The sequence below is a fragment of the Protomyctophum parallelum genome, assembly GCF_964188405.1.
Source record: "Protomyctophum parallelum genome assembly, chromosome: 14".
In the NCBI taxonomy this organism is placed as follows: domain Eukaryota; kingdom Metazoa; phylum Chordata; class Actinopteri; order Myctophiformes; family Myctophidae; genus Protomyctophum; species Protomyctophum parallelum.
The window spans coordinates 30585349-30604793 of NC_139709.1; the positions used below are offsets into that span (position 1 = coordinate 30585349).

The 19445-nt window shown below is 41.5% G+C and overlaps 1 protein-coding gene across 2 annotated transcripts in view; it reads left to right on the forward strand.

Annotated features, from left to right (window-relative positions):
* Nucleotides 1–353: 353 nt before the first annotated feature.
* Nucleotides 354–19445, forward strand: part of pkn2a (protein kinase N2a) — a 45862-nt gene continuing 26770 nt past the window's right edge. The window contains exons 1-3 of one of the 2 annotated variants that reach the window (XM_083781190.1): nucleotides 354–669; nucleotides 12084–12245; nucleotides 16033–16168. In XM_083781190.1, coding sequence (XP_083637316.1) covers nucleotides 649–669; nucleotides 12084–12245; nucleotides 16033–16168 — 319 coding nt within the window. In that variant the 5' untranslated portion in view covers nucleotides 354–648. Of the gene's footprint in view, nucleotides 670–4664; nucleotides 4806–12083; nucleotides 12246–16032; nucleotides 16169–19445 lie in introns of those variants that run through there. The other variant, XM_083781189.1, reaches the window with a different exon arrangement.

A 19445-nucleotide genomic window follows, 5' to 3' on the forward strand; every position in this document is an offset into this window, starting at 1 on the left:
AACACTAATCTGGTCTCTTATCTGTCACAACCCCTTTTCTGTTGGAGGTCCGAGACTCCGTGGCCAAATACATGTGTAGGCTATATTAATTTGAAATTGGGGGCCCTTGACATGAGAATATTTGAGAACTACTACCACTGAATGGTAATCTGTGACCAATGACGACATTAATCATCACCCCTTTGTTTACTCCAGCTAGTAGTGACTGATGATGATGATAAAATGAAGTTCTATGAACCCCAGCAGAATATGAAGAAGTGTACATGATCACGTCACGTGTGTGTGGATAGGTTGGGTTTAGTGTGTGCAATGCAGACGGATAGGGAGAGGGAGAGAGTCAGAGAGAGCGCCTATGGGCGGACACTGGAACCACCGCCTCTCTCTCTCCTGAAGCTCTGGGACACATTTATGCTCCAGTATCATTTATGAGGACTTAAAACAACTCCCGTGCGCTTTCCGACAGTGCAAGAACGACCAAAGTGTCCAAAGAAGACATGGGACGTCCCGTATTTCCGAGATGACCGATGGTTTGGGTCAAAGAAGAAGTTCTCCATTGAGTTCGAGAGGGAAACTTGAACACAAGGGCTGTTTTTGGATTTCCACCTCCCCTCTCTCTCCGTAGGATTTGATTCAAACAAGAAAACCAAGATGGCCGCCGATTCCGTGCAGGTAGGAAAAGTTGACAACTGTTGCGAAAAGTGCGCAAACTTGTTTTTATGGAGCCCACCAAATCGCATTAAACATCCTCATTTCGCGTTCGTTGCCCCGGTGCATTACGACCAATAGACGATTATGGATTTTGCGACGAAATTCTGACAGATCCCAAAAGTATTGTCTGGGAATTATCCATGGATCGAGGCCTGGGAAACAATTATCCAAATATCCCCGTTTGTAATATTGTATCGGAGTGCGGTAACTGTTGTGGTAAACACAGTGTGTCGAGACGTTACTTTGTGTTGTACTTTCAAAAAACAACTCGCAGTCACACGAGTCAAAATACGGTTGTTCTGGGTGGAAACGTTACTTTGAAAGCAAAACAATCTCCACAACCACGTAACAAAGTTTTCCCACTTCTTTCTTAATGACACTTTTTGTGTTGTAAATGAAGTGAAACATAATTATGTTCCATCATGTCACTCCTCTTTAGTAAACAATTCACTTGCTTGAAGTGCTAGCACTGTTTACCTGTTGTAGTAAACGGGGTTTCTATTCAACACGCTCCATGGGAATCAAAGTTTTACATCTGTAATGTCATTACGTTATATAAAAGCAATTTGTATCATAAGGAGTGTGTTTACATGACAATATTCTATCATGTGAACAGTTATGACTCGGGGAGTAATGTCGTTTCATGACGTCAGTTGATCGCTCAGGCACAACAAAAGTAAAACTATTTAATGACAAACTCATACAAACAAGTTATTTGTACAGTAGCATCCTCAACACATGTCTCCCAAAAGTCAATTTAATGTAAGTGAGAAATCTATGCTGTTGGTTATTTACAGTTGTGGGAGTGATATAAGTTTAAAGACAGATACACAGATTATTATTTCACAATATGTGTCAATGTCTTTGTTTCACATCACTTGACAGTGAAACTAAAAACTCATGCTTGAGCCATCTGATAACTGTAGACAGATACCTAATTGGTCCAGAAGGAATTTCCAGTTTTCAGCTACAGTAACTCACTGCTTGCATGGGGATCTCCTGTGACCATTCAGGCTGTGAGTTACCTGAGACTAACACAAGTTGTGGAGGTACAGCAACGCAAATTAAGTTGAATCGATAAACAAAATATAATATGACTACAGAATAAAGGAAAATAAAAACTAAGAACAATTCAAATTTCTGTAGAAAGTAAGTTTGGTCTAAAAAGAATACATGTTTATACACTAATACGCTTGTTTGTGGTGTCACAATATCAGGACAAAGGTTTTGGTCTTCAATGGGAATGATTGTGGCTGAATTACTTGTTTCATGTTGAATGTTAAAATTCAAAAGCATAATGGTGGTGTGTGAGATGAAAACTAGTATTGATTTGTATCTCTTTCAGAAGTATTTCGTGTTATATCTAGCTTACGTATGGTGATTTGTGATAGATTATGACTGTATTAGCTGTATGATGTATCTTATACTCAACTGTCCCGTAGCTGTGGTTGACACACTTGACATAGAGTGGAACAAGTCCTATGCAGCAAAGCAACAGGTGTTTCTTTGCTGCACTAACATCTAGTTTATCACTGATTATCCTTTTTAACATTGTGCATTCTTGAACCTGGTAGTCTAATATGTGAAGGACAAACACATGACTAGCTTGTAGTGATGAATAGCTGTACAGTACATGAAACTCTCCATTAATATTGTGCTTGGAAGCCATTCACTGGATCTAGGTTTATTGGCATGTGATGCTATTTCTGGTCACACAGCAAGCATTGACCAATAGTGCAGAGGCAGCTGTGAGGTAAGGAGCGTGGGTGTCAGGTTGTAGGTTGAGATGGGCTTGGTGGAGAAATGGCAAAGGCTTGGCCTTAAAGCATGAGCCTGGCCAGTGGCTTCAACTTTTCCATTGTCTTTTTGTCTGAATGGAGCTCTTGTTGTGAGTCTTGGGAGCTTTCTGGCTTAAAGAATGAGTTAACCTGCTTACTCTTGGGGTTCATTCATGGCCTAATGTTTACTTTGATTTTCATGTACATTAGGCTCTAAAAATGGGATCTCTAACAACTATTTCAGTAGTGCACATCGCAATAAGTTATCGTTTAACTTTGTAATAAAACATTGACTTTGAGCTAGTAAGTTTTGCCAAAGTTTCTAATGACGTTGAATGCATTCTGTATTTGCTCTTTGCATCTATATTATAGAATATAGGCTAATGTTGTTTTCAGCAAAGATGTCATAATTTTAGCCCTTTCAGCTAGCGTGAATGTTATAATATTTTGCTCAAGTTTTACACAGTGGAGTAACGTGTATAGCAACACTTAGTTTAACAAGTTTCATCCATTATGAAACATGCGTAGTGTGAGTGTGGACATTTACCTACAATTCCTGCTTTACTTGTCTTTGAGGGCTTACGTTCCATGTATGATGTCATTTCCCTTAGTAGGCTCAATCTTTGAGTAACAACAAATGTAAAGCTCTACAGTTCTTTAGTTTACAGTCTTATATTACGTAGGAAAAGTGGCCCTAAAGGGCCCTTTTTCTGCACAAGTGGCCAGTAAAGCTAAAAGACGCACTACTGTAAGTGCTCGGACTCTTCCTCAAGGTTTATGCTTCTGTCGTTTGATCTCAAATTAAACTACACAGGCCTTCAAGGGTATACGCTGATTTATTTCCACCTTATCTGATTGGCCTTTCTTGGATTTCCTTGCATTGTTGGCAGTAAAAATGGCCCTGTTTTGTGTCCTCGTGCTATCTTAACGCAGCGCTGGTCAAACACGTCTGCAGTGCAAACAGGTTTTGTAGGGCAGCGACCGAGGGGAACCTAAGGGAGCTGCCCCTCCTCACTTCACAAGTTGTGACCTCCATTTTACCTATGAGTCATCACAGACCCTTTGGACGGGGAGATGTACAGTATGTGTGCAAAGTATAATTTCTTCTGAGAGGAGCACCTATAAAGCCGAGGGAGGGTTTTGGTAGGTAGAGGACCGTCACACACAGGCTATAGGACAGGGGTACGGCAGTGTACTCAAGGCCTATGCAAAGCTTCCCGCACACGCCTTTATTGATTGTGTTTTCTTTACCATAGAATAGATCTATCGGCTCTCAGAGGCATAGTCTATATAAGGTCTGTGGAACACAAGTTGAAGTTTATTGTAATTTGTTGTTTATTGTATAGTTTTTTTTATGAATGTAGAATTGTTTTTTATGAATGCATGATGAATCCCTCTTGACAATGAGACTGTGACCTCAATGGGACTTTGACTGCTGGTGTTTATCTGATTTAAATACAAGTTAATAAATAATAAGACTGTTATGAGACTGCGATTAACGGCGCACGTTTTTGAAAGGACGCCTTTTAGGTGAAATTTGTACTTTCGGCATTCGGCGCATAACATTACTTTGTGGATGGATGGTAAGTCAACTTGATTCTACACTACAGTGACCACATGGTTGATTGTGGACTCATTCTAGGCTAGAACAAAAGGCAGTACTGCCAATTTAAGCCAACTGAAAATAGAGTCTGAACACTTTAGAAGTAAGTAGCCTAGGTACTAGGTAGGTCGTTGTTTTGTTTGGTTGCCAATGCCATATTAGGCAAATACACTGCCCCACCCACTCTTTTCCGCCACACGATTCGCTCTGTGTGTGTGTGTGTGTGTGTGTGTGTGGGGGGGGGGGACGACGACGACGACGACGACTGGACTGGACGACTGGTGTTATGTTTTTAACGTGGGTTAATTTTAGACGCCACTCTCCCTGGAGTGAGATTATGTCCCATTCTGGGCTGCTGTGACCTCACAGAGTTGAGAAGCTAAGAGGGATTTGGCTGCCCCCCCCCAGACAGTTTATCTTCCCTGCTGATGTCAATGGCTCGTGTGCTTCTGCATGTGTATGTGTGTCTGGCAGAGAGAGAGAGGAATTACGAGAGCGAGAGAGAAACAGACGCACTGATAGACTTCTGACATTGGAGATTCTCTTGTCAGCCGATGCTGATGCATAGCGATTGTGTTGAAGGAAGACACGTTTAATATCTCAAGTATGAGAAGAAGTAGACTTTAGTTGGCCACAGAAACTGTGGCCAAATGCATGGATTTGTTCGTTCGACAGATGTCGTAGAAATGGAGATGGATAATGGTGGTGAAGTTATGGTAAGGTACTGGACTCTGCCTAGCTAAGCGTATCTTAACACTGGTTTACAACTGTATCTAATTCTATTTTACTCTTGTGTTTCATTCAGTGCTGCAAAAACAATTCTGCTATTTTCAGAAATTAGAATCCATTTGTTAAACTTCATATGTTTACCCAGCAATCAATTAACCATTGGCGTTGCTAGATATTTTATGTTAAACTCATTTGAGTTGGAATTTAACATTCAGTAATCAGTAGTAGTAATTGTATGGTTGTATTAGACTCTTGATATTGTCTTTTCTATGAATGGAGTTGGATTCATTCAGCAGTGCATGGTACTGATTCCACTCTACTCATTGTGTACTTCATTTACCAGTGCAGAAAGTAGCAGTCGACCGATAAATAAAATGATCACACCGGCCACTTTGGCCGGCTGCCTTGCTCCACGATATTAATATTATTAGTACGGTACACTTAATACATTACTATTATAAATAATTACAATTATTATTATTCATAACGCTAGACGTGAGTCTAGTTCACAATACCTACATATTCAACAATTAAAATCATATTTAAATGTTTTTATGAGAAAACATTGACTGGTGAATCATCAGTGTTTTTTTCTTTCTTCCAACAGCCAGCTGCCAACCACGCAGCTCCTCGCATTAAACACAACACACAGAGACACAGGGCCTGTTGACTGTTTGCTTCGTTGTACCATGGTGTGTAGTGGCTAACAGAGCCGATCTACAAGCTCACAACAATTAGAGTTGTCCGGATACCAATTCTTTCAGACAGAGTACAAGTACTTCATTTTTAGTACTCACCGTCACCGATACCAAGTACCGATACGAGTACTTTATTTTTGTTGAGTAACCACTTATTTGAGCCCTTTTTTTTCTCCTCCGATCTACACTTGTCAGTTGTCATTTATGCTTGTAGATCAGCTGTTCCTCCCGTTGCATTCGTTCAGCCTAGTGCCAATTGGATGTTTTGGTACTCGGGTCAAAGTATCGGGGGCCGGTTCCGAGTACGAGCATTTGAGGGTGCTACCGAGTAACAGATACCAGTATCTGTAACGGAACAACTCTACTCATAATGCATCACTTGATCCGCGCCGATTGTGGGCTTATCCTATCGCATATGCTCCGTGCGATACCGTGTATATTCTTTATGGAAGTATAAACCATGCATTAGCTGGCTGCACTGCACAGTGGCATCTGGCGTGGCACAGACTGTCCTTGCAACTTTGTGCAAAATGAATGGAGTTGTGAGACCACACATAAAGGTGGAGCATTGATAATAAATATGGCAGTGCTACAATGGACACAGCCTTTCAATTCAAATTCAAAGGAGCTTTATTGGCTTGAGAAAACATACGTTTACGTAAGTGTCAAAATATAATAAAAACAGTTGAAAATGGGGAAAGTATATACAGTGTACAGCATTTTTAAACGGAGCTATGTCACATTGCATCGTTATGTACATGTTATAGGTATAAATCCTTTTTGAAACATTTATTTTCTCAAGTTTTCAAATAGTATACAAAAAAGCCCTCAGATTGAAAGGAGAATTCCATGCTAGAAGGCTTTCTTACCTTTTATTTGTAGTTGTTACGTCCCCACCAAAGAGGTCAAGGTGTTATTTTGTGCAAAAGCGCATTATTGGCTATTTCCCCTACCATAAGCCCTCAATGAATTGAATTGAATTGCAATGAATTGAATGGGGCATTGGGGTGTTGTGCTAATTTGCTTATTTCCATCTCTCAAACATATTATTTTTGTATATATCCTCTCTTCATAATGTAACTAGTACACGTTACTACTTATTTTGATAGAAATAAGCAAATTAGCACAAAAACCCAACCCCCATTCAGGGCTTATATTAGGGGAAATAGCTAATAATGCACTTTTGCACAAAATAACACCTGGACCTCTTTGGTGGGGACGTAAAGACTACAAGTAAAGTTAAGAAAGCCTTCTAGCATGGAATTCTCCTTTTTTAAGATGTGTTTAAAGGTAGCAGCTCTGTTTACACATGCAGTTGGTCTAGCGGTCTACAGATAGTAGTCCTTAGGGTGGTTGTTTTCCATTGGCTAACCTTCTTTTGTTGCAACAGTTCACAAATCTTGCTGCTGTGTTTGCACATTGTTGTAGTTCTCCCAATAGGTATGGGAGTTTTTTGTCGTGGAAACGGAATCCAAAGGAAAGTACGCAAGTACTCTCTAAAAACCTTTCAGGTGCTGAACAAAAAGATACGTACAGGAGAAGGAGAGAATGTCCGCACACTGTTGAGTAGCTCCCACCGGACATTTTATTTGATAAAGGATGACAATGTTTCAACCCCTTATGGGTCAGCGACAGAATAGGCGTGTTATATACAGATAGGGGCAAGTTTTAACGATGAACAAGCCGCTGTTTGCAATGATGATAATTACAATGACACACCCCCCACATCTATGAAGTCAGGCTAGTAGTAGTGTCAAGCCAAGAACACAGAGTAAATACAACTTACTAGAGGCGCTTAAGTCCAACTGTTAGTTACATGTATAAATATCAAGGGTAAGGTGATACAGGCTGAGTTACAGAACAACTGATAAATTAACTGTAACCAAACACAATATAACACAGCAAAAAATAAAATAAAAACAAAACTGCCTAAATTAAATGACCAGAATGAGAACACTATACATATACATCTGTATTTATTTTAATTAATTTGAACTGACGTCTCATGAAAATGTGCAAGGCTCCGTGATATATGCACAAGACAAGACGCTATTGTATTGATTGTCGTTAAATAATTCTCTATTTCTCTGTATGTGTCTGTCTGTCTGTCTGTATCTCTGTCTATCTCTCTCAATGAAACAAACAATTCAACCAACTTATTTAGTGCGCAATGCAATTTAGAAGCATTTCCTTGGTCGATCACTGTGATAAAATCATGTATTCCAGTCATGACATGGACGAACCTTAATGTACATACTACATACAGTAGGTGTACATACAGTAGGTGACAAAATAATTATATCCCCTGATTCCCCTCATACCTTTAACCTTAATAAAAATGGATGGCTACAACAGACTGAACAGAGAAGGAGCGCACATGCTCCAAAATGTCTGGACTTTCCTGGTCCATCCTGATGCTGATTCAAGCAATTATTTTATAGCGTGGCTATAACTATATTTACCGGTAATACTGTAATATCAACATTGCTTTACCAATATTTGTAACACCCAAATTTTCCCATGAGGATCAAAAGGTCTATATTCATCTGTCTGTAAAAAAACACACAAGTCAATGTTTGGCCAATTCTGACAACACACACACACACACAGCTCTCTCTCTCTGTTTACCTCTACCTCTTTCCCCCTCTGTAGTGTGTGTGTTCCACATGTGCACAGCTCGCCCCCGGCTGTGCACCTTTGCTCACTCTCTCATTCTGTTTTGCGATGTTTTTTCAAGTCCCGCCCGTGGTTGTGCCCCTCTTCGCACCCATTGGTTGACGTTTCTTGGTTGGACAAAAATCCTTTCTCTCCATTTTTCACTACCATTGAAAGAACAGATTTTTCAGTGGCTTCATATTGCTAAATGTGTATTAAATTCTTATTTTAAACGTCTCAGGTGCAGTACAGTGACTGGGCATAAAATATGTTTTTAAATGTTTTAGCAAATTCAACATAAACAAACTTAAGGCAGAACCAGGGAGGAACAAGGCTGAAAGAGCCTGCTGGTTGGTCAGTCAGGGACCAATCAGAAGCCTGACAATGGGTCAATTCACTCAATTGACATTTTTGGTTGTGGGCAGGAGCGGTGGTCATATCCAGTGACCCACTTCTAGTCACCTGCTGGCTGGTACTGTGCTTTCATTGGCTGTAGCACAGATCTGTTCGCTGTAGTGATCGCGACTCTATTCATACTGTAGGAGTTCCAGTCGACGACAAATAAAAGCCAAATATCTAATGTGCTTTAGGGCTAGATATCTAGAAATGCTTGGGAAGGCATCGCCTAGCGCTGGAATCGCGTCCGGATAGTCCTGCAAAGACTTTCGCACACAGCAAGCCAAAACCATGGAGAGCGTAGCCCTATCTTGCGTCAGATCGGTGGGTTTTATTGGCGAGTGCCAGAAAAGGTCCCCGACGGAATAATCTGAGCAAATATCTTGCATTGTAGCCCTTAGTTGAACAAGGTTGTGATGCATAGCCTGCCCTGAAACATTAGTTTATTCTCTAATATTACAGCACATGTAATGCGGACGGTGTATACTATATAATTATCACTTGTCCGTTTGGTTTCGCCATGGAACTCGCTTGGTAGGCAGAAGCTCAATAGAGGCTATGCGCATGCATAAAGTGAGTTTAACGTTGTTTAATGCAATCAGATAGGACTTTTCTGATTGCATGTATGGGCTGTCAAGGCACTCAGTAGGCGTTCCCGCATAACTTCCGGGTATGATGATGATGTCACGTGCATACCCCTCTATAGAGCGTCGCAGTCACGCCCCCTTTCAGAACGACAATTGGCCCAGAAGAGAATTTCCCATTAATTTTTCCCATAGATGTTTTAAAAAGAACAAACACCCTCACACTGTCTGAAAAAAACTCCCAATGCCTAAGACAGTGTGTGTGGGTGTTTGTTCTTTTTCATTGTCGGCCACCATCCCCTCCTACGCACCTGTCGCCTGTAGGTGTGCAAAAGCCTTGCTTTCCATATTTATTTAACGACCAAACAAATAATTTGAAGAAAAGAAAAAGTGTTGTACCCTGCCCTTTTTGAGCAATGTATGCATGTATGCATGTCCCCGTGTATGTATGTTCAGGTGGCTAGCGCTATGTGGCTAGCACTAGAGTTCAGTACAGTACCTATAGCAATAACAACATAGTTGCAGCGTTCAGTTCACACAGCTGTGATTCACTTTTTTCTTCTTTCTAATTATTCGTTCGGCCCAAAGAATTGTGTTTATTGTCACGATTTGTCAGCAGCCGAGTTGGCTTTGTCCGAGGCTTTCATGGTCTTTAAATAAATACTTTCTGAAACGTCTATGGGAAAAATGAATGGGAAATTCTCTTTTCCGGTCCGCTCGTCGCTGCGTATGGTTCCATTCCATCCCCAGTGTAGCCCCCCCACCCGTAAGGGTACTGACCCTCTGGTGGGACATCACATCACCACTGTGGTTTAATGACCTTTTAGGTCACTTCTTTTATCTCCTACGTTAAGATGCCTGCTGTGAGGATGCAGGTTAAGCAAACACCAAGTCAGATGGCCTCTCTTAAGTTTGGAACACTTCAACTTTGTTAGAAATGATACATTGTAGGAATAGACTATCTTAACCCATTCTGGGTGTGAACCCCTTTTGGTGCTATTGAAAAATAGCAAATCTACAATCTCATGGTGAGCTTGTAGGTCTGCTATTTTTGAAGAATCAAAGAACGACTGACATAAAAACATAGCTTTTTCAGAAAACTGTCAGGATGTAGAAGACATTTTTAGAATCTGATCTCAGGTCAAAATTGTTTAAGTGAGGTTTGATCTAGTATTTAAATCATCAGAGCACAGATCTATGAAATCTTTCTGTGATTAGGCCTACATCTTATTCTAATAACAGTAATTGGCAATGCTTGCTTTAGTGTAGAGGTGACCAAAAGGTAGATTGTGATGTACCAGTAGGGGCAGTGGGGCGGCGGTGGATCAGGGGTAGAGTGGCTGGATGGTAACCGCAAGGTTGCCAGTTCGAACCTGGGCTCCCCCAGAGTCAGTGTCGAAGTGTCCTTGAGCAAGACATTGATTGAACCCCTGATTGCTTGTGATGTGCTGGTTGGTGCCTTGTATGGTTTCCGCCGCCATCGGTGTATGAATGTGTGGGTGAATGTAATGCACAATCTATGTAAGCGCCTTGGATAAATGCGCTATATAAATGCACCATTTACCAGTAGATCACAAAGGCTGTGCAGGTAGACCACATGGCACATGGCATGGCTATCGTTACGATAATGTCGCTGAATAATCCCTCGCGTTCATATTTTGAACGAGAGGCAGGCCAGAATTCAGAAATGAAGAGCTTAGTATATCCATCTGGTCAAAACCACAGAGATCCCCCTAGATTAGGAGATGGGATTCTTTCTGAGCCGTATACAGGGAAGTGAACGACAACGCGCATGCGCGAAGAGCATGGTGCAGAAGGAGAGGCCAACTCCAGAAAAAAGTTAAGAATATTTCAATAATTCAATGAAAATGCGCTAGCAATCCGTCGGTTGGATTAGTTATGACTTTCCCACACGTCGTACGGTCTAAATGGGTTAAAGTAGCTATAAGCAATAATTTTCTTTTTTCCCCCTTTTTTTCCCCCTTCGTATTCTGACAGACAGCAATGCGTTAAACGCTCCCAAAACAATTGTCCTTCAAAAATGATGAATAATGCATTGAATTTGCCTGATTGGTTAGGAAATTGCAGGGAAATGCTGGACCAATGACAAAGCTTCTAGGAAAATCATTGAATGCACATTGCGGCCCCTAGATGTGTCACAGACACCAATTGTTTGGGGGACAAATATAATATAATATGTCATTAAAACGTTGACATATTAGCTATTTTAAATGGAATGGTCACTCATAACCATACTGTAGATCCGCTACTTTCTGGTCTTGACTGGGAAGGAAAGATGGAATAACTCTGGAAATCATTGCTGATCAAACATCTGTTCAACAACAAACAAACTATATGATTTGACATGAATTAACATTAATGTATTAACCCATTTTGACCTGAGATCAGATTCAAGCTCGTAGTGCGCCACTCGGTGGCGCGCTATGAGCTTGTAGATCTGCTATAGCTAAAGCATAGCATAATGCTAACACCAAAAGGGGTTTCTGCCCCAAAATGGGTTAAAGAGAACCAATTACCCAATATCAGTGTCCAGTCCACAGCTGCATATCGTCTGATATATTATATTGCCACTGCTTTGGTTATAGTGTCCACTGTGTCGAATAGTTATTTTGAGAGTCGAATATTAGATTATCCTGTGAAATTGCTAGACGTGATCATGAAACCAAGGGCATAGAGAGGCGAGACATGACGCGAGTTTTATTCGGGTCCTTTTCATCTGTCTGAGCTACCGGGATCCCAGTACCTGGAACCTCAAAAGTGCATGTTCTGCAATGCAGCGCGGTGCATTGAGCATCTTGCACTGACCTGCTAAATCTCCAGGTGTATTTGTTTGCACATCCAGAGAGTTAAGCCCCCCCCCCCCCCCAAAAGCCCTGTTTTTGACTCCTCCTCGTCCTTTTTATTTCCTCAGGGGGATGCCAGTATGCTGGTATCGGAACGGCTAGGTCTGGGAAACAACCTGGATCTGTCGGACACCATGGTGCAGCAGAAGCTGGACGAGATCAAGGAGCAGATCCGTCGTGAGATCCGCAAGGAGCTGAAGATCAAAGAAGGGGCAGAGAACCTGCGGAAGGTAACAACTTTGTGCATTTTATCTCATGTTGCTTTTACAACAGTAAAGGATCAAGGATGAACATGGTAATGCATAGTAGCTCTCACTAGCATCGTAGCCTAAAGTCTGAGTTATGGAGCTTGTAGACAGTGTTTTTTTTAATCTGAAATCCAACAATTTTGCAGAACAAAACGAGCCATCAAGCAGTGACGAGTTTGCTATGAGCAAGAAGAGTTTCACCTGCCGATCAGAGCTTTCATAGTTGTAAAAAAAAAAAAAAGAAGATATCTGCAAGCTTACAACGTGTCGCGTTTTAAACATGTTACGAGATCAATGTATTTTCAGGCTATCAACCAATATTCCACATTTGGATATTCCTTCGAACATTAAAAATAAAAGAACATTTGACTATTAAAATGTATGTTTGAATTAAAATAATCTGCCACGCAACTCTGGGCTCTCTAAACGGCAGCGGATCACAGAGCCTTTTAGTCTGAGAGTCTGACACTAGTCTGCCCTCATCGTATCGTATGACAGTGTCGTGGTTGAACGCAAACCGATCCACAAGTCCAAGAACAAGAAAGATACTTTTGCTTTGAATTAAAGTGATATATCACTTGCAAATAAAATATATTAAATATAAATGAAATAAGTTAAAGAAAAAAACACGGCCCCCGGCCCTCACCAGCCTCGCGTAGCGAAACTAATATCACTGCATGGATATTATTCTCGTCCCTCTCTGTATTAGATTAATTTTTCTCGCAATGTCCTGCCCCATATTACCACATACTGGGCCCTGGTTGGTTATAGCCTGGTTCCAGACGAATCTGGTTGCCTCGCCACCACTTCGGCCGTGAGAGGGGCCAGACTTAATCTGCCTGGGGCAATATATGCATGGCAAAGGCAGACAATGACTGGCACACAGCCACACACACACACTGTCAAATACATATTTGAGATGTACCGATTGTACAATTTGGTCCTTCCCAATACCAATTCCGATACCCATAACGGTGCGTATCGGTTGATACCGGCGGTGTGTAATTTAAACAAATCTAGGACAGTGGTTCTCAAAGTGGGGTTCAGGGACCATCTGGATTCCCTGAGGGGGTTCAACATGGTCCGTTTTACGTCTGTAACTATGAGAGTGCACAATAACATTTTGTACAGTCACCGTTATGGGAGCAGGGCTTGACATTAACTTCTTGAGGCACTTGTCCTTCGGACAAGTAAACTTCCCATTCACTTGTCTGGGCACAAAGTCACTTGTCCGAAGCACAGGCACACACACATACATTATAATAAATCAACCAACTGTAAGTTGGTTTTGGTGAATAGTTGAATACATGTTTGACTATTAGATGAATATTCTCAGTTTACAAGTTAATAGCCCTATCTTACATTACATGTATTCCAAATACACAGCCATAGATTGGTCCTATAGGACCTATACCGTGTACAGTTAGCAGACTGACCTCGCTGGCATTTAAACTTGTAGCACTGCAATGTGTACTCACCCAAAGACTTGGAGTCAGGTATAATGTCCTCAATATCCATTTGAAAGTTCTGGCAGAAAATGTGTGTCAAGTACAATATCTCCACTTTTCCACGAGTTTCACATGAACAACATTCTCTGTCAGCGAGGAAATTACCTGCAATGACTGCTGGACTGAAAATATGAAAACTTCCTTTGGGAACAGTTGGGGCATACAATTGACGGGTGCGTTGCGATTGGTGTGGGGTAATTGATCACACCACCTGCCAATTGTGTGCTGTGCCCCATACATGTGTGTTTCCCTGAGTTCTACACTCGCTGTAGAGAATGTCGTCCGTGTGCAGCTTGTGGAAATGTGGAGATATTTTTACTAAAATACACGTTTTCTGCCAGAACTTTCAAACGGATATTAAACTAGTCTCCAAAATGTATTATTGGGTCAGTACACACGCAGTTTAAATGCCTATGAGGTCAGTCTGCTCAGTGTGCTGGATAGGACAGATCTATATGGCGGAGTATTTGATGAATGAAATGTATGTAAGAATAAGATCACAGGCATTCTAGGGCTAACATGTTGAAAGGAATGAAAATACACCCGCACACTGTGTATCTGCTCGGTACATGACTATTTTCTTTTAATAATGCAACGTTTCTTCAGGCAACATGTTAACAGAAGTCCATCGATCAGCATGCATACTTTCTCAATAGACCGGGGCCGTCTATTTGCTGAATTGCATATCATTTTTTATTCATATTCTAGACTTGATTTGTTTTAAATGTTTCATGTAATCATCGAGCCATAAAAGATTGTCTGATCCCTTGTTTAGCACAAAGAAAGACGTGATGATGGCCAGTAGGCAGTAGCTGTTTAAAATAAATAAATAACTTTACATAGGGTAGTTTTTCCCTTTTGAAAACAATAGCAAACAATATTTGAAAGGTTTATTATTCGGAAAGCCAGACAATTGATGATTAAACCAAGAATCACTTGTCCAACGTACAATTTGAATGCACTTTGTTTTTGTCCGGAAAGATTTATTAGTATTATTACTTGTCCCGGACAAGCCTTAATGTCAAGCCCTGGCCGGTCTTTGAAATTAAAGATTTGAGAATCACTGATCGAGAAATAAATACAATTTACATCATTGTTAATGTGCAGCTACAAGTTATAGCAAAATTATAATGTAAATAGTAAAGTAAGAGTATAAAACAGTCGTTAACATCAACTGAAGCAATGAAAATATGACTGTAAAAATGAATTTTCATCATGGTATTGGAATGCCATAGACCGATAGCTTGTCCGATGCTGGTATCCGTATCGGAAAACAATTCTCACACACACACACACACACACTTGGGATGTGTATATTTGTTCCATTGGAAACATGCTTGCAAGGCAATGCACTTACATTCTCTCAATCCACAGGTTTCATTCTTCAGGGTAGGCTACAGCATCATTACCAATGCAACAAACAGACAAGATGGAAAACATTTAACCAGGTCCAAAATAAAGTGGAAATAATGAATTTTGCACAATGAAATTTCACTGTAATATCTTAAAACAAAAGCATACATAGTTGGCCTTTTATATATGAATATTTATTAGAAAATGAAATTAAAGCTGTGATTCCTGCAGATTTGTGATTCCTGCAGATTTGTAAGCCCATTCTTATCAATGAAATGAATGAATAATATTGTAGCACCACAGCTCCAAAACACTGCTGCGACTGCAGTTTGACTAAAAATGCAGATTGACTTATTTACTTTGCTCGTACATACAACAGATACAATGTATATGCAGGACCCCTTTAGAGCCAATTTCCCACTTAATTTGACTACGAGAGGCTTTTTTATTTACACACTTGGGAGTAGCAAAAACTCTGTTAGAGTTCAAGGAGTCAAGTGGCCGTCTTGGTGTCGGTCTCACCCCCCTCCCCGTTTCTTTATGTTAAAAATAACCTTTCTGTTTTTCAGAAAGGTTATTTCTTACCCCACATTGGGCCGCTTTTCCCATAGTTTGAGAACCGCTGGTCTATTGTAAAGGAACTGACCATGGTCACAGTATATCGACACCAGTTAGCTGGAATTGTTCTGTTGTTGGCTGGCTCGGTTGCGACATATTCCCAACCTAGAGAAAACTGCAACCGAGTCCCGACATCACCTGAAAACGGGGTCAGTGCAGAAGGGAGATGCTGAAGAGAGACAACTTTTGGCTTTAACATAGTTCTAATTATTAACTATTATTTTCTACACCTGTGAAAACATGCTCACCCTTTTGCTCTCTTAACTCTATATTGTTTTCTACTCTTTAAGGTGACCACGGACAAGAAGAGCCTGGCCTATGTTGACAACATGTTGAAGAAATCTAGCAAGAAGGTTGAGGAGCTGCACCAAGAGCTGCAAGAACTCAATGCTCACATTGTGGTCAAAGACCCAGAGGAACTACTAGGTAATAACTACTAACTATACAGTACAGCTCTTGAGTTAACTCTGAAATGATAAACATTGACCATCGAGGGCGGTTGTTGGAGAGGACACGACACTATAGTCCCCAGATTAGTAAATGAAGTATACAATGGCCATATGATGTACTACTGACTGTAGAAACATAGGGTTTGTGTAATGAAATCTAAAACGCGGAGCTGATCTAAAAATACATACATTAGATGCTTTTCTTTTCTCCATTTTCTTTGGCAATGTCTCGTGACTTCTGTCAGAAGACTTAACAATCCAAACAAACACCTTTATGACCATGAGCACACTCAAACACGGAGAATCGGTGAGAGAGCCATATATTCACAGTCTTCTGAGGTGACTCATTCTCCAGAGGCTAAACATTGTTGCATTCCACATTCCACCAACTGTTACAATGGGAGCTGATGATTGTTCCACTCGGAGGCTGTTGAAAGCTCGCTCCTGTGAATTCCTGTCAACAGCAAAGCAATTTTTTGGAGAGAGAGAGACAGAGAGAGAGAGAGCGCTACTCCGGTAGGCAAAGACAGGGATTGTGTGAATGATTGCTTTTCTGTCTGCTCCACAGCTAAATCCGGAGTGTTTAAACTTTGTAAGGGCCACTCTGGGATTTTTACTATGCACTGTACTGTTGCATTCCCTGGTCAGTTGACATTAGGAAGCCGAGCTGGGGAAGTTAGGTGTGTGTGTGTGTGTTTGGGTGGGTGGGTGGGGGGGGGGGGTCCTCTGTCTTGGCGAATGGTTGTCTTAAGTGGGAACAAATTTAGCCTGACTCAGTGACCTCTTATCTGATGAGAGAGGGCTTTTGTTCACTGACGCAGCGCCTGCGGAATGTCGCCGGCCGCCGCAAGGACCATACAGAGGGACTGACCAGGGTTCAGTGCCAAAGTCATGAGACGGGCTGTTGAGGAGATGTACCGTTGGTTCTAGAGACAGACACAGAGAGAGAGAGAGAGAGAGAGAGAGAGAGAGAAGGAGTTGTCATTGTAGAGTGAGCAGGGAGGGGTTCCTTTTGGCTCTGTGAGTAGCCGGAGTGTGTTCTCGTGTTCATGCAAGAACACAGGCATGGCTCTGGTTATTCTCCACCTCTCAGCTGATGCCAGAATAGGACTCGCTTGTCTTCAGGTTGTGTGTCCGTATAGTGGGAGGTGTTGAATGAAGGCCTCTAGTTCCAGTGGTTCTCAAACTTTTTTAATTTCAAGGACCCCCAGTTTCATCTGTACTGGGTCACAGACCCCATACAGTTTCATCTGTACTGGGTCACAGACCCCATACAGTTTAATATGTACTGGGTGACAGACCCCATAACTCTTGACTGGGTTACTTACAGACCTGTATGGGTCCATTTGTTTCCTGACTATCAATAAATTAGCTGGGGACCTCACACTTCCAAGGACCCTTCGGGGTTCCCGCCAGGAGCTCACTTTGAAAACTACTGCATACCAAGACATGGCCGCCGTTGTTCACTCGTATGTTATAAAAGAAGGGGAAAAAAGGTGGTTAAACTGACCCCCCACTTTAAAAAAAAAAACTATATATGAATCAAATAGATTTTTTTATCCTCCCACACACCCCATGCACAACACGTAGCATGGCATATTTCCTGCAGGGCAGTCTCTGACTGTGATGTAATTGTTATGGAGTGTATCGTCATCGTCGCACACATCCTCCTGATCTGATCGGATCAGCTCAGCTCAGGGTAGTCTGGAGGGGAGGAGGGTTCCCCTTGTCGGCTGTCCAGCAGTGACATCAGCCTGTGTGTGTGTGTGTGTGTGTGTGTGTGTGTGTGTGTGTGTGTGGGCCGTCCAGTGGCTCCGAAACTTGTCCTCTGGCCCAGCGTGGGCCGAGAGAAGCGGAAGGGAGGCCGTTGAATGCTTGACTTGCTGCCTGTGACCTTTAGTCTACACCGACCCACACCCCCCAACCCTCCCACAGGGAAGGGAATCCCAGTGCATGTGTGTTGCTGTTCTACACGTGTGCACCTGGAGCAGAGGCAACACACATTAACTACTGCACTGTGTCTGCCACTGAATAGTGCACAAGGCTCAGAGAGAAAGGCCGGCACACGCATGGGGATGAGAATGCATATACACAGATATATTATATTAAATAAAAAAAATCACATCCCTATGAAGTGAGGGGCGCTCTTATCTTATGATGTCACAACGTAACATGTCGTTTTGCTCGTCCACATATGACGTACATTCTCCATTCATTGTCGATGGGAATTAAATGTTTGTGTAGGACAAAAATAGACAATTTGCTCGTCCACAATTCTCCATTCATTGTCAATGGTAATGTAATGTGAAAATCTGCACTAATAGCTCAATATAGGCAGGGCTAGCAGTGCACCCCTCAAAAAAGATGCTACAACTTACAAAGGTTAATGATACAATTCTTCATGGACACAGTTGAGCTGATCTCCAACAGAGGTGAACTGTACCTCTATCTACCCACTGACTACAGAAGCAAAGTGGGCAGTGTGAACCTGCTTACTTTCTGTTTTATGATAGACTATCGTAACACGAAACAAAAGTATGAATTCCATATTAGTACCTACAGTACAGTATAGTACATGCGCACTGTTGTAGTTATGCAGGTGACGCTCGCATTCAGAGGGCCTATGATGGTATGATGGACCATCTGATGAATGTAGGAGATGAAGGCAAGAATATAAATAAGAAAACACACACAGCATACTCGTAGGGTCTCTTAGCTACATTTCAAACGGCACAGCCATAATGGTCTCTCTTATCTTATTTACACTAAAACCTCAAATAGGGTCTCTTTTCCACAAGAAAAGAAATCACACCTGTGTGAACTGAGTGGTGCAAAACAGTATTACCAACCATTTATCATGTTACTGGTTTGGAATCAATTAATATGATATCATTATTGTCTTGTTTATACCTTCTCATGATAATGTTTTTGAAAGTTGCAGAAGGAATTCACAGATGCACTGAACTAAGTAACCTTACCGACCATCTGTCTGTTAGCATGACAAGGTGTTCTGTTAAGAAGAGCATGTCCAGTTGTATGAGGTTGTATGTCTGGAGGCCAATGTTTATTTCCTTTTTTAGCCCCTCCTTTCTGTTTGTAACCCTTTGAGAGGGGGGTTGACCTAGGCGGGGAATGGACATCCTCCCCTCCTGCCCACTCACAGAAACTACAGCCGAGATGCTCTCGTGTAATTACAGCTATTAGATGAATCACTTAGACTTAATTTAGGTCCAGTGCTGTGAATCACAAGCTTC